The 16180-nt window shown below is 26.0% G+C and overlaps 2 protein-coding genes and 1 long non-coding RNA gene across 14 annotated transcripts; 1 reads left to right on the top strand and 2 right to left on the bottom strand.

Moving 5' to 3' along the window:
- Positions 1-757: 757 nt before the first annotated feature.
- LOC124957997 lies at positions 758-1793 on the bottom strand. The gene is made up of 2 exons (XR_007103817.1): positions 1210-1793; positions 758-1033 (listed from the first exon to the last, which is right to left on the bottom strand). It is a non-coding gene; the product is annotated as an uncharacterized LOC124957997 (long non-coding RNA).
- On the top strand, positions 1645-5259 carry LOC124957985 (nucleolar complex protein 3 homolog). 2 transcript variants are annotated; one of them, XM_047515644.1, is made up of 11 exons: positions 1675-1694; positions 1770-1799; positions 1994-2262; positions 2332-2623; positions 2755-3046; positions 3162-3496; positions 3568-3938; positions 4025-4189; positions 4268-4625; positions 4702-4799; positions 4891-5259. In XM_047515644.1, the coding sequence occupies exons 2-11, from the start codon at positions 1794-1796 to the stop codon at positions 5114-5116; spliced, it is 2412 nt and encodes an 803-aa protein (XP_047371600.1). In that variant the 5' UTR covers positions 1675-1694; positions 1770-1793; the 3' UTR covers positions 5117-5259. The 2 variants fall into 2 exon arrangements, with proteins under 2 accessions (XP_047371591.1, XP_047371600.1); XM_047515635.1 differs by having other exon boundaries at positions 1645-1799.
- A 783-nt stretch (positions 5260-6042) lies between these two features.
- On the bottom strand, positions 6043-15304 carry LOC124957943 (exportin-7). Of its 11 annotated transcripts, none has more exons than XM_047515536.1 (15): positions 15178-15304; positions 13266-13506; positions 12988-13154; positions 12649-12873; positions 11683-12553; positions 11319-11604; positions 11097-11241; positions 10866-11013; positions 10621-10780; positions 10118-10520; positions 9869-10031; positions 8470-8547; positions 8210-8403; positions 8019-8146; positions 6043-7885 (listed from the first exon to the last, which is right to left on the bottom strand). In XM_047515536.1, exons 1-15 carry the CDS (start codon positions 15190-15192, stop codon positions 7786-7788), a joined length of 3324 nt encoding a protein of 1107 aa, XP_047371492.1. In that variant the 5' UTR covers positions 15193-15304; the 3' UTR covers positions 6043-7785. The 11 variants fall into 11 exon arrangements, with proteins under 11 accessions (XP_047371492.1, XP_047371502.1, XP_047371483.1 ...); XM_047515546.1 differs by having other exon boundaries at positions 13266-13682; positions 15178-15275; XM_047515527.1 differs by having other exon boundaries at positions 13266-13682; positions 14364-15256.
- Positions 15305-16180: the final 876 nt, after the last annotated feature.

Here is a 16180-nt window from a genome sequence, read left to right as displayed (position 1 = left end):
ATGATGAAGTATTCCTCAAGATCTATATCATTTCTTGTGTATATCTGACATGTAAATATATATGTATGTCAAATATAATTGAAGTAGGAGAATTTACATATTTTTTATTTTAATACGTTGTTTTATTAAAAAATACAAAGAGTAAAGGAAAAGAAAAATTAATTTTCTCTTTGAACATCAGTGAACTGCTTCGCACACTTAATTACACCAAGAGGTTAACCAAGTAATCACAAATCGTGTATTTTTATTGATTTACTTATCTTTAATAATTGTGATAGTTATTGCTCTTGTAATACTTTAAACGCAAGGAATATTTATTGCGTGAACTGTAAATGTACATCTCATATAAATAATTGAATCGACTAAAATGTATATATATATTCGTATAATGTCATAACATATTTATATATGAAAAATAATTAAACAATACTATAGGATAGTACTAGTATTAATTAAGTAAAACAAATTAAGCATAAATTTAATATTAACAACTTGATTGTATATAAGAGCATATATAAGGACATACACACAATCAATTTTTTTCCTTTTACAATATTTTGATTATTTATGTCAGAATTAAAATCATAATAAAAAAATACTATTTTTCAATGTAATTATTTATTATATTACAAAGAATTATACGTTACTTTAAATTAATTATACATTAGTTTTTATCATTGTCTCTTTTCTTTGTATCTTTTCCTGTAAAATATTTAAATAGCATAACAACAGGAATATTGCCCTGTTCATGTTTTGGTACATATTTTTCTCGAAAAAGATACCAAACAGAGTGTATTACACTTGCAAGAATTACAAATGATGCTAACGAACGTACCATTAACTTCATGGGTTTTATGGGTTCCATTTTTTCAAAAGTATTATATTTCTTTTTTGCAGAAATTATTTAACAAGATGTTAATATTTCTTGAGTGATATTAATATCAACAGGTTTATAGAGAAACTTTTATTTCATTGTATTAATTATTCAGACATAGGATCGGAATTTCTAAGAAATTTAAAAAATTATATTTTCCTGAAATCAAATATATATATTTATAAAGTCTTTTACAATTATTACTAATCATAGAGAAATAATACCAGCAAAATATAATATTGACTTTTACTTCAAATTTGAAGTTCTATATACGAAGAATCTATTTCAAATGGTATATATTGTATAAGATAGTAAAATTTAAGAAGTTTAGTTACCTTAAATTATCTGATTCGTTAATAAAATTATTTATTATAATTATTACTATTACTTAAGATTATCATAAAATAAAAAAATCATATGAAATCGCTGTTGAAAATAAATTTTTTCTCTCATGTAGGATGTATTTTAAATAGGTTGTGTACAAATACGTAATGGATGCATCTATGTTACGTGATTTAAATTGGAAAGATATAGCTTATGGAATTTTTATTCTTAGAGAGAAGTCCATTAATACCTTAAATATAGAAGAATCTACAGAAAAAAGATCAAAAGAGTATATTCCCTATTCCACTCTGTTTTTCTCACAAAGAAATAATCATATATGCACATGCGTCACTTGTAAAACTTTCGTTGTGCCCTTATAATGTATTGTATCTGCTTATATAGAAACGAAGCTTAAGTTGTACCAACACAAATACATTACAATATTTGTGTTGGTACTTTTAGTGATGGTAGTGTAATACACGTGTTGACTTTAAAAGTATACAAATTTAATTTACTATTAATTTATTAATAAATATTTTCAAGATTTTATAATATCTAAAATTTATTCTAGTAATTTTTTAACAAATACATAAAAATGAGTGTAAGTATTAGATATATTTTGATTTTATATGAAATTTGTAATTTTATTATAAAATCTAATCTTCTGATATGAAAACAAGTTTAATAATTTTTGTTTTATGTTTAATAAAATAATTAAATATAAACAGTAAATATTTTTTATATTTTTTAATATCTATAATAATATATGTAAGATAATATTTTTTTTTCTAACAGAAGCAAAAGAAACCAAAGATTAGTAAAATTAAAAGAAACAATCAGACAAAAACAAAACTTTCAAAACAAGGGAAATTAAAAACACGTAGACACAGGCAATCTAAAAAACAAATTCAAAGAACTTTACCAAAAGTAGACAAAGTAGAAGAAGAAGAAAGTGATAATGGAGAAGATTTATTACATATGGTTGAAGAAGATGATTTATCTTTTTTACAAAATGCTATTTCTAATAAATCTTATAATTTATTGAAAAAAATAAGATTGAATGAGTATGAAATGAATCATTTTTATACAATTATATAATTAAAACAATCAACATAAATTGATATTTATTTTAGGGTAGTTGTAAATCATAAACAAGGACAAAAATCTAAAAGAAAACAGGAAGAAGATCAACTAGAGGAATCGTATGAAGATCATGTATCAAAGTTGAATGAAAGAAACGGTATAAAAAAGATGCGTATGTTACTTCCTATAAAAACTCAACAAGGAGTGATAGAAAAGAGAATTATAGAAGAAAAAGAAGAAGAAGAAGATAAGGAAATTGAAAATAATGAAGAAAGTATGTTTGAACAAAATGGGGAAGATGAAGAATTAGATGAACATGGAGAAATTAATTCATATTTACAAGTAAATCTTTGACAATTATATATTGACTTTATATTAACCAAATATGTTATATTACATATAAGAGAGTTACTTGAATTCAATAACTTTAACTCTAATAACGATAAAATAATGGAATTTAATTAATATTGTAGAACAATTTAAATAAGGAAAATGGTGAAGCAGTATCTACTGTAGAACTTATAGCATGTCGTGAAGAAATATTAAAATCAAGGCGCTTCAAAATTGGTGTATTGTCTAGTACACTTTTAGAGAATCCAGAACTTAAATCTAGTAATTTTAAAGTACTTTTGGATTTCATGGAAGAAAGTAATCCAGAAATCTATATTACAGTTAAAAAATTGGCAATGATATCACTTTTAGAAGTATTTAAAGATCTTTTGCCATCTTATCAAATTTTACAACTCAAACCAGAAGGCGTCAAATGTTTGTATATTTTGTAAACCTAGTACACTTAAAAATAATTATATTTGTTTAATATCCTTTAGTTATTAATTTTTATATATTCTTGATTTTTGTTTATTAATATTTTATATTTTAGTGAAAAAGGAGACATTACAATTACAAAATTATGAAGCTGTATTACTAAAAAGTTACAAACAGTACTTACAAAAACTTGAAAAGATGTCTAATATCTTGAGAAAAAAAGCAGGAGACACACGAATTGTTTACGAAAGAGAAATTTTATTGGGAGAAATGGCTGTAATGTGTATGTGTGAATTATTAGTTAACCATCCTTATTTCAATTTTTCCTTTAATATAGCAAACTTTCTCATACCATTATTAAATAACAAAAAGGCTAGTGTAAGAGAAAGAATAGTAAAATATATTTCTGAAGTATTTAAGGAAGATAAGCGTGGAGAATTATCACTTACGGTAAGAAAATTCTACAAAATTATTGTATTAATTAACTACATTCTGTATATAAATACTTTTTATGATTACAGATAGTACGTAAAATAAATCAATTTATAAAATCTAAAGGTCATAGTGTACATGCTGAAGTTATATCTGTGCTTTTATCTCTTCGTATAAAAGATATTGATCTTGATAAAGAGAAAGAAGATGAAACTAAACAAAAGAAACTAATTTCTCACAAACAAAGAATTCTTTCATTAAGCAAACGAGAAAGGAAAAAGAACAAAAAATTAGAACAAGTAGAAAAAGAACTACTAGAAACCAAAGCAGAAGAAAACAAACAAGCAAAACAGAAAATTTTTACAGAAATAACAAGTGTAGTGTTCACAATTTATTTCAGAATTTTGAAGCAAGCTCCAAATAATAAAATTTTATCTGTATGCTTAGAAGGATTGGCAAAGTAAGATAATCCCTGTATTATGTACATATATTTTACTTTATTATTAAAAAGAAAATTTTCTTCATATATATATTTTTGAATTTTAGATTTGCACATTGTATCAATTTAGACTTTTATCAAGATATAGTAACAGTTATAGATAGATTAATGGAGGAAGGTAATTTAGGATTGAGAGAACAACTGCATTGTATTCAATGCGTATTTACAATATTATCAGGTCAAGGTACATCATTGAATATTGACCCTTACAAGTCAGTATATTTTATTATGATATATAATCATTGAAAAATATTTTTCTAAGATAAATATTATATATATTCATTTTACAGATTTTATGTACATTTATATAAAAATCTTTTAAATATTCATTGTGGTAAAACACAAACTGAAATAGAAATTATTTTGAGAACTTTAATACAAGTACTTATTAATAGAAGAAAAAGAATTTCTTCTAAACGTTTAGTAGCTTTTGTAAAAAGAATGATTACTTTAACTTTACAATTACAACATAATGGGGCGCTTGGTTTACTAAGTATTATCAAGCAAATAATGCAACTTGGTAGAGCAGTAGATGTTTTATTAGATACAGATTATACCAGTGGAGATGGATTTTATCAACCTGAAATTGAAGATCCAGAATATTGTAATGCACATTGTTCTGCATTATGGGAGCTTGTTGTCCTTCAGGTATGTAATTCTAAAAATTTAATCTAAAAAATAAATCATGTTTATTCTACATTAACATTTATTTTTTATTACGCAGCGTCATTATCATATTATAGTGCGGAAAGTAGCAAAAAATATAGCATGGAATGTACCTGTAAATGGTGAAGGTAGTTTAAGTTCAGATATTGCTAAACTGTAAGTATATACATACAAATGATATTTAAAAATTTAATAAAATTTGTAATTTTTAACTTATTTTAAAGTTACTTATTTCTGAAATTTTTAGAACACCAGAACAGTTTTATACAGAATTTGATCCAACTGGTGTTGCATTTAAACCTCCTGTGCCTGCACCTAAGAAAATAATTAATAAAGCAAATTCGACAGATAATTACTATAAAAGTAATGAATTTGAAGAATACATTAACACTATCAAGAATCAAGAATTATTTACAGATGGATATGTAGATTTTTATAAAGTATTAAAAAAAGATTTGTCATGTAACATATAATAAAACATATAATAAATTTTTGTATAATAAATGTGTATATTTCATACAATTGGATATGTTTCAATACATTTTGATAAGTTTTTATTTTATATTCTTCATACTTTATTGTGATAATGTTTATTAAAATTTTATATTGAAATCGACGTTTTTCTGTGTTCTTGTTTTTTATTCTTTTTTTTATTTTTTCATTGCAACAATACATTTGTGGCAAAAATACTTTAATTTATTTTCATTACGAATAAAATAAAAGCATTATTACAGCAAATATAATGTTTCTTCTTTGTTCTAAAAATAAACTACAGAAATAATAACGAATATGATTCCGTTTATTCGCTCTACACTTTTTAAATAGTAAATTATTATTTCGGATACTTATATATTCATATATCTAGAATTTATATTGAAAATATATGAGCAAGATCTTTAATATTTCTTTTAATAAGTCTTAGCTAGTAGAACATGAAATAAAAAATCAAAGGAACTAGACTATCTAATTGACTGTATTGTAGGAGAAAAGAACATAAATCCCTAATTTTTCCAATTATCTCTCATATAACTCTTTCATGACTTTACAATGACACAATTTCATCACTTTGTACATCAGTGGATATAAGAAATTGTAATTAATAAGCTTATTGTATTATATGCAATTTTATTCTTAATCCATTATATTAATAAAATGGATATTCTCACATATATATATATATTATATATATATATGCTATCATTCATCCAAATGCTAAAGCTGTACAAAATATGTGTAATGAAAAATGTGATACCATACCAAATGCTATATATGTACAAAAAATTCCTTTTTATACTATACAGTAAAATATGAAATTTGAAAATGAAACATGACATTTAATTTTGTTATCAAAAATGTGTTATAAAATAAAATATTTTATATAAAAAGAAACTCATCAAGCTTAGAGAAATATATATTTTTATTTGTTCTTTTATTTATCCTGTAAACACTCGTAGAACAAGCCCTAAATAAAGATATTATTTAATCAGTTTTTGACCTAGAAAATCCTAGTAACCAATAAGATTTGTAAATTCATTTAAAAAAGTGCATAGCTTTTGCTATCAAATTAGTTAAAAAAAAAAAGAATTATAATGAAAGCATTATATAATTAGATATAATAAACGTCATATACAGGTGTTTATTATAGATATAATTCTAGTTTAGAATATTCACTTTATAATATAATAATCACATTCAATATAAAACAACACATACATATTATTAGATCAACAACTTGAGTATTATCAAAAATGTTGCAAGAAATTAAGTAATGCGTACTTATTACTATAAAAGGGCTCATCCTAACAAAGTTTACAGTTATTTTTTTCTTTTTTATTCTTGAGTACTTCTCAAAATATTTATTGTATTAACAAAGAGTAAGTTCGAATAAATGTAATATTATGTACTATTGTACGATTGTACCATAGACAAATACATCTTGACACTATGAAATTCCAGTCTATACCATTGTTGTACATTCATAGAATATTTTAAAATGTGATGTTTTTTTACGAATTTTCATTAATATATATAATCATTCATTAATGAAAAAAAAATTATTAAAGTGAATATCGATTGTAATGGAATATCCTCAAATGAAATTGTATTGTAAAATTAAATTGTGTCTTTATCTACATAATCAATATTATCTGCTATTAATAATTTGATGAATTTACATTAGAAGTTTATATTAATGACCAATTGATTATCAAGTAATATTGTGCCAATACATTTAACAAGATTATTGCAGCCTTGTATACTGTAATATATATTTAAGAACTGATTATATGGTATTTGAAAATTTTAATTACTTTATATGTTAAAGTAACCGAAATATATACTGTGCATAAAAATAATAAGTAACAACTTGTACCATGTATTTTATAAATAACATCACTTTTGGCTTCCTATTTTAACTAGTACACATAATTGGAAATTAAACTATGTTGTGTGTAATGTAATTTATGAATTGATCAATTAAAAATCAATAATCTTTTATGTATGAAAATAATAGCTTTTCTAATAAAATAAAGAATGTTCATCTTATGTTAATGGAAAGAAATCAGTATTGAATTGAAAGATATCTGTAGTAAGTTTCGCTAAATTCTCAATATTTTGTGTATAGTCATGAACACAAACAGTCTGGAACGATTGTTTCAGCAATATTTTACAAACAAATTCCATGAGTAAAAATAAGAATAAAGTGTTATGCAAGAACGTGCTTAATAATGCTTCTTAAAAAGTTACAGCAAGAATAAGAGATTTTCAATTTAAAGTTTTAGTAATAATAGTAGAGTATAAAGGTAATAAAACAAAGTATATATTAACTTTTATTGGAATGAAGAATAGGATAAGCTAGGTTAAATAACTAAATAAAAAATTTATGAATAATATAAAATTTTTGTAATTATTGTTACAATATTTGGTGCTTGTTCATCTAAGTTACTAGAAATGTAATAATTGAGAATAGGAAGCCAAACAGCAATACAGCAGTAAAATGATATTACTTAATTTATTATCTTTATACTCGTCTAAAATCATAATTGTAATTGCATCATAATTTATAGTTTCACTCGCACACACATTCAAGCATTTGGCAGGCAAGAACCTAATAGACAAATCTAATTAGAAGAGAGCAATATCACTACGATGTCATCATATCACTGACAGAATTTGTAGACATATTAGGTCCTTTTAAAGCATCATTTATATCTCTTCTAAACATTGATAAATTTTGTGTAAACCTAAAATAAAAACAATAATAATCATTATATTTTACAGTTCTTAGATTATTATAATGAATAGAGGAACTAACTTTGGGGAAAAAATATTCTCTATTTAATTATAAATAGAATAATAATATATGTCATTATTTACCTATCTCTATTCTTTGTAAGTAAATTTCTTTCAATGCCATCCATCAAATTTTCAAACCATTGTGCCATCGCAGCTTGTTTATCAACTGGTTGGCTTCTAATAATATTTTCTCGTAACTGATTAAAATACTAAAATATAGGAAATTGTTAATAAAAAATGTATAATGTGTTTTAAGACCATACTTTACTTACCTCTTCATTTAAAAGTATCAGGCCTAATAGAGGACGAGACATGCTCCATTGATTTCTACAATCTTCAAACATTATCACATTTAACACAGTACTTAATATTTGTTGAAGTATTTCAGGATGTTGTTTCAAAACTTCTAAAAATAACTCTCCACCACCAGGAACTACAGCATTTTTTCTTCCTGGATAACCACCCGCTAAGGAAATGTAGTAATCAGATACAATTTAAACAATATTGTTAATATTAAAGATTTGAAACATACCTTTTTGATACAATTGTTTGAATAAATATGTCACTATATGATCAAGGGTTGCACAACAACCGGTACATACCATAGTATCTGAAATAATATTATGTAATCTTAATGTAAATGAAATAAAATATAAAAAGACAAAAAAGTTGTCTTGTTAATAAACAATTATACACTGCAATATTTTTTAAATGCAGTGCTTTATCGCTTATTAAATAACTGTTACATAATATAACACAAATACAAAAAGCAAAAAAACAAAAGACATGAACATGAAAAAAGGGCACATGCATGTAATAATATAATGAATTATATTGCATAACAATCTAAAATTAAAAAATATGGGTTGTATATATAACTAATAAATAACATCATTATTCTATGATATGCTGCACCAATTAATTGCAATGTATTATTATAAAGGCAGAAATAAAAAAAAAAAGCATTGCAATGTAATATACTTTCAATGATAACAATTATTAATTTAATATATCTTAAAAATCTATCTACAAATGTTAATGTACTTAGTAATTATGTCAGCTGTGCGGCTGACTGTTCTAGACCCATTGTTTTGCATTATTCTAATAAAAATATTAAATGCATAAATGTGGGTAGCAAAAAAGGAGGCTTTAAAGATAGTCAATTATACAGAATTATGTATCAAAAATTCTGTTTGTAACATCTAGGGTCTAGATTCTACACACTCCAATCCTCTTATTGCCTCTGTTATTACATAAATATTCTGCGTAATTATTTTTTTCTCATAATTACAGAAGTATTTCATGTGTGTATATCTTTATATTACTCCAAATCTAATATGTGTATAAGGTAGATTTTCATTCCAAGCAATAATGCAAAAAAGCATATAACATAGATCTCAGCAAAAGAACTTCATAATTATGAAGAACTACTATTTAAACTAGAAGCTTGAATAATATTAATAATTTTAAACAATCTGAAATATATGTTACAAAATATGTATTATGAATTCAATTGTGAATATCATATTCAAAGAATATTATCATATATCGCATAATTAACAAAGTTGATAATAAAAAATATTTCAATATACACTATGGCTGCACATAGTTATATTCATTTTTAAAAATATTTATCTTTCATTTTATGATATTAATTTGTACAAAGGCATAAAGAGTATGCAAAGAATTTAGTTATCATAAACTTATTCTCTTTGCCTGTAAAAAAAGCAATCAAAAATAATTATAATAAACAGTATAGAATTTTGTATCATTGAAGAAATATATAAACAAATTTAGAAGAACTAAAAAGACTGAATTAAAAAAAGTAATGTATGTAAGTTTTGATAACCTGAAGTAATTAATATAATAGTTTTAAGACATGGCATAGAGGATATAGAGGGTAGTTGTAGGATAGAATCAGCCGCACAGACCTGTATAGGAGTCTTTTTGCGCACCTAGTGCTGTAAGGCCTTCACTGATACTTGAAAGAATATATAAAAAAACTCTTGGTTCCAATGTTGAAAGGAAGACCATATGGTCCTGTGCCAAATATTCAAGCAATACATAATATGTTGCCGATAGTTTTGGATAATCCTATTAAAAATCAATATAGAAATATAAATGTATTTGGCGTATTTTTAAATATTTTATATTAAGATATAAACACACATAATACATACCAAAAGATCACTTTGTGGTATACTGAGAAGTAATTTCACAAATGTATTAAGTGCATTATCTAATGCTTCATCTCCATATAGCCTAAAGACCCCAAAATTTACATAACTACCACAAAGAGCTGCTTTTAACATACTGAAACATATACTAATCCCCTTGAGCTTCAAAGGATAAATCTGATCCTTGGGAACTTCAATATTCAATATATGATTGCCATAGCTACATATCACTTTACTAGCTTCACGAAATAATAAAATTCCATTTGGAGAAGATGCATCAAATTGCAATCGTTGACTTCTATTTAATACTAATTCAGCAAATAATTTCAGGACGGGTGTAGTTACTTGTGGTTCATGATGCCACAATTCCACAGCATGTAATAAGATGGGTGTATAATTCGGATATCTAAATTAAATTCAGGAACAATATTTTTATATAATATATAATACACGCGCGCGCGAACTCACGCACACACTCACTCTCTAATTAATAGCTATAAGGATACATCCAATCAAAAAGCATCATGTAAGATGTTTTAGTTGTGAATGCATATGCCAAACCCCTGAGATCTCTTGCTACACCAATCAATGCCTTTTTTGCTTCTTCTGCTGCAAACAGTGGAGTATCAGCAGCTCCCATTAGTTGGCCAAGACTTTCTAATGCAGCTATATTTATGGAAATAAATATTACCTCACGTGCAATCTAAATTAATTGTATTACATATTTCATGAAATATAAGTAACTGTATACCTGTGAGGGGTAACATAAATGTATGAAATCTTTCTTCATCTTCGCCTAAATCCACCATTAATAATCTACCCAAAGATGTATAAAACATTGATCTGCAGCGCATTTCTGTTACAGCAACATTATTTCCCAAAAATGGAAAGTGTTCTCTCTATATGTCAATAAAAATGATGAAATTATATTTTTCTAATATAATATCATTTCTTTTTTAATCTTATATAATTCAATACTTACTGTATGATTATTAAGCATAAATTGAACTTCTTCTAATTTAACAAGTTTTCGAACACAACTATATCCAACAGAAAGATCATTCAAAAGTTGTAAAGTTTTTGAAATAATTTGTTCACTTCTTCCCCAATATTTCAAATTTGTTATTCTGCGAATTTTTATACAAATTATAAGTAATATGCTCGAACATGATCAAACTAAAGTATAATATGTATAATGACTCACATTTTACGAATAAATATACTGAGTACCATGGCTTCATCATTGAGGCCTAAAACATCCGACAGTCTTCTGTATACTTTGGAATTTTTCTGTACCTGATCACCTACGTATATTTTACGGAATTGTTCAAAAAAACTTAACATTGCTAACTCCAATTTTTCGCAACCACCTTGTGCAAGTCTAGAATCTGTAAGGTTCATTAATTGAAGAACTCTACAAACAAGTTCACCATCCATTGCATCATATTCCTCATTACTGTTAAATGTAACTCTTCCACCAATAACACCACCTAATGTTACAAAACAACCAAGAAAATATAAATAATTAATTATAGATTTCATATAATATTGATATAAGTGCTCATTACCTATAATATAAACAAGCCATGTTAATTGTCCTTCTTGAATAGTTATATCAATTTGTTGGGTTGGGGATGCAGTTTGGGTCATTAATTCTTGATACGTTGTAGCAGCCTGATCGAACAATTGAACTAATACAGTACATGTTTTTTGATATTCGCATCTTCCTATCACTGAAACTTGTTCTAATTGTTGATGAAGTACACCTAAATCATCAAGTGGATCTTCCAAACGTTCTCTAACAACCACTGCTACAGATTCAAGTCTTGATGTAATATATGCATTTGCAATTTCAGGAGTATATGTGTTCAATAAATGCGGATCCCCTGCTTTTACATAGGGCATGGATGATACCATTCTTTGCCAAAGAGTTAAAAGATAATGTAAACTATTTGGTGCAAACTGCCACATTTGTAAACTTTGAACTGTAAACTTTGCGATTAACTGTATTGCTTCTGGATAACCTTCTACCAAAACTAATTCTCCAAGTTGAAAATTACTTTTCAATCGAGATAATAATCTACAAAATTCATGATAATTTCCAGGATCACTGAGACCTTGTGGATTTTGTAATATATGCTTCACTCCATTAACTAAATGCCTTAAAAACTTTGCTCTTTCGGTATTAGAAAACAAACTTCGTCTAACTGATGCTATCTGAACTAGACAAGACAAAGCTAAAGATGATAATGAGCTTGGCAGACTGTGGTATAAATCAAAGAATAACTTTAATGATGTAAAATCCAAAAATGCAGGTCTCCAACTTGTTGGTATCTGTACTGTACTTAAATCATCAGTGCTTTCATCTGTAGATGTTCCAATAAAGTCAAATGTCAAACAATTTTGTGCAAGCTTTAAGAGTTGTCTAATCAGACCATGCTAGATAAAAGAACATATGAAAATATATAAGCATTAGAAATTGAATTGTGATTTAACTAATTTATATTTCAATTAATAATTACTATTTAACCTACCTGTGCTTCGTCATTAAAATTTAAATTTTTACAATTTTCTCGTGCTGTACTTAATAAAGTACAAGACAGCCTAAATATTTCAAAAAGCTGTGTATCCCTGAAACTACTAGCAATTTTTCTATGCTTTGTAAGTGACCTATTTGCATCAGCTTCTGATATTTGATTCATTTCACATGTTAATTGTGAGAGCAACTGTACACCTATCATGCAGTGCTCTACTGATCCCTGAATTATATAAAAAAAATTATTAAATTTTATTTTACAATACAATGCCAAATACATATACATTTGAATTATTATATTATACATAAAATTCGTTTTATACAAATTTTTTCAAACCTGAAGAAATTTTGCTACATCACCAACAACATTTCTGAAAACATATTCCTCTTTGTCTGAATCAAACCAGCCAAGTTTTGATATCCTAGCAAACAATGCAACCAAAGCTTGTATAACAAAATTTGGAAGTTTTGGTTGTGTTGCTAAATAATTAAGGACGTAATTCCCTATGTGTCAAATATTATATAAAAATATTAGTTTGTAATTCATATATAAAAGTTTTTAATATAAAAAATGTTTTCACAACAAATAATACCGTATAAATATAAAATTCTTACGTATATCCAGCCTTTGTTGTAAACTAAGTCCTTGTGCTGACCGAGAGACCAATTTTGTTAAGGTAGTAGCAGCCAATAATTGAGCATAAGCTGAATCTCCACGATCCAGAAGGAGCTGGCACTTAGTAAGCGTATCTGGTGCATTTTGAAATGCTACAAGAGCTTTTTCAGCCTCAGCACGATGTGCAGAATCTTGTGACTCATATAATTGCTTGCATAGCAATTCCAGCTGCCGTACTTCCTGTATGTGATCCATTCTTAATGTCACTATTTATACTTGTATTTTAATATTTCCATTTAGATATGTCAACTCTCTAAATTGCAAGGTCATTGTATTCACTTTTGAAGAATTTCTGCACTATGTTTACAGTCAATGTTCAAATTTGAAGATTTATTTTAAGAATGTAACTGTTGAATCTGTTTAAAAATTATAATTTCCACTTTACATAGAAAATTAAACTATTTTTTTGTTGTCTTATAAACAAATTTTACAAAGAATTGTCTACAAATATACAAATTAAATATTTCTTTTTCTTTCAGAAATAAACATTTCTTATTAGTATGATCGAAAGAGATTTAAATTTGTTTTTATTCCTGCAATATAAAATTTTGTTTTAAGACTTAATATTTTTTTTCCTTAATGTAATATGTATATAGTATTTCTATCTTATAGATCTCACAGTGATTACAAATCATAAGATTTCATTAATGGAAAAAAAGAAATGACTGAAAAAATATATAATAAATTATTATCATTATCAATATATAATAATATATATGATTATTATTATATTCCTTAAAAATAATAATTATTGATAATTTACTAGACCTAACCCCAATTTATTGTCCAAACATTTATAGCTGAAAATTATTTACTTTATTAGATAAAAACCTGATGCAAACATTATTTTTTCAAGTTAAATTTATATACATTGAGATATTGAGAATTGTAAAATATTTATAAAACATCAAAAATCTTAAATACTTTCAAAATTGGCGTCAACTTTAAAATGTGTACACACAATATTATAGGTTATACCGAAGTTGTAAATAACAAAATTGAAATCGTTGATAAAACTTATGTTTATATCTACTTACTATAAAATTATGTTTTATACAAGTATAATGAAATTATCTTGGATCAGTTTAAAAAGAAATATATCGTATAATTTACGATAAATTCATAATTACAATAAAATATAAAACAAATAAACAACCACCGAACGTAGGAAATTTATAAACTGATCTTACACCTCTCTTTATCTCTCACACTGACATTCTCTCACACACATTCTCTCTCTCTCTCTCTCTCTTTCTCTAGCATACACACATACACACACCAACTAAAATCCGGCATTAAAGAGGTTATGACGATTTTAATGAAGATTACAGGATATTTGTATAAAATAGATGAAAAATAATGAGACGCTTTAAACCTCTTAACAATAATCAAATGTGAATACCATAGAGGAAACAATATATCTTATTCCATTGATTATCTTTGTACATGCGAGTGTTTTTTTCGCACAGAAAATAATATTTATTCACGAACTTGCAACAAAAGAGTTCAACACATCCCTGACAGTTAATCGTTTATTTACGAGATATGCAATGTTAAAACAACACACGAAAGATGAAAAAAATTCAATCGTCCGCCGCAGTGGGTTTTTATTAATAGTGGAGTTATTAATTCGTTAAACACTTTTGATTTCGGTAACAAACGTTGTATAGTTCGAAAGATCGTCTTTTAATTTCACCGCGTTTCAGACACGTTCTGTTTATGCACATTGATAACCGCACAGGTTGCATCGGGTTTACCATTGACTGCTTACCACACGACTTAGGAGCCGCCTTGTCGTAGATAACTTCCTCGCATTTCGAGGTTCGCACGTTATTTTGATCGGCAACTCACCTGTTCATCCGCCATTTTCGTAGCTTCGCATTATCTACAATGAAGGCAGGATCACATGCACGGAGAGTCCTCTACGGCGCAATACGTTATGGGATTATCAGAACTGTGTATCTCGGAGAGAACTCTTCTGCCATCTTTGACTCGATTAGAGAAATAATTTTTATCGAAATAGCTTCATACTTTACTTTCATTTTGTTTTCATCTTTATATCATTATATTATGATCCTCATTTTATTGGTATATATTTATACCTAGGTTACCAATAAAATTTTATACTTTTTTTCATAAACAGATAGAAATCAAAGACTCAATTACTTAGAATATTCTTCACTACAAATTCAATTAAAAAATAACATCTTATAACCAATGACGATGAAGATATAAACACTGACCAATAAAAATATAGTAGAGTATAATTATTATATTAAGACGATATTTGCTTGATTGACACTACTTTAATATTATTTTAAATAAATATTTATATGATTATTGAAATAGACTAATAAATATTATCATAATATTACAGCCTATACTTTACGTACACTTTATATTATATAAATTATTAAAAAATAGTAATATATATAGTAATACATCGTTATATATGAAATTAACAATTGTATGCAAATATAATATAACTAATATATTAACGTCCAAATAAACGTTACTTAAAGTTATTCATCACCTCTCGCTCAAAGTATGTGTAACTGCAGCGACAGCCATGGACAAAATACGAACTACAAGAAGAAACTTCAAATAAGCAAGAAACCTTATAAATTTATAACTTGAAATTTCAATATTTCAGAATGTTTCTACGGGATATGTTGAACTTGTATAATAAAAACATAAACGCGCTTTTTTTTAACATTGTCAATTGCTGAGTTAGATTTCTTTTATACTCCGAACTTTAAACATTATAAATAAAGAAACATGCGAGAAACTTAAAATAATTTTGATATAAGATTCCAGTACTTCAAAATATTAATCTCGCGGTTGGTAAACTTCT

The sequence above is a fragment of the Vespa velutina genome, chromosome 1 (genome assembly GCF_912470025.1).
Source record: "Vespa velutina chromosome 1, iVesVel2.1, whole genome shotgun sequence".
NCBI lineage: Eukaryota > Metazoa > Arthropoda > Insecta > Hymenoptera > Vespidae > Vespa > Vespa velutina.
Note: the sequence above shows the minus strand (reverse complement) of the source record. Positions and strands in the feature narration are given on the sequence as shown.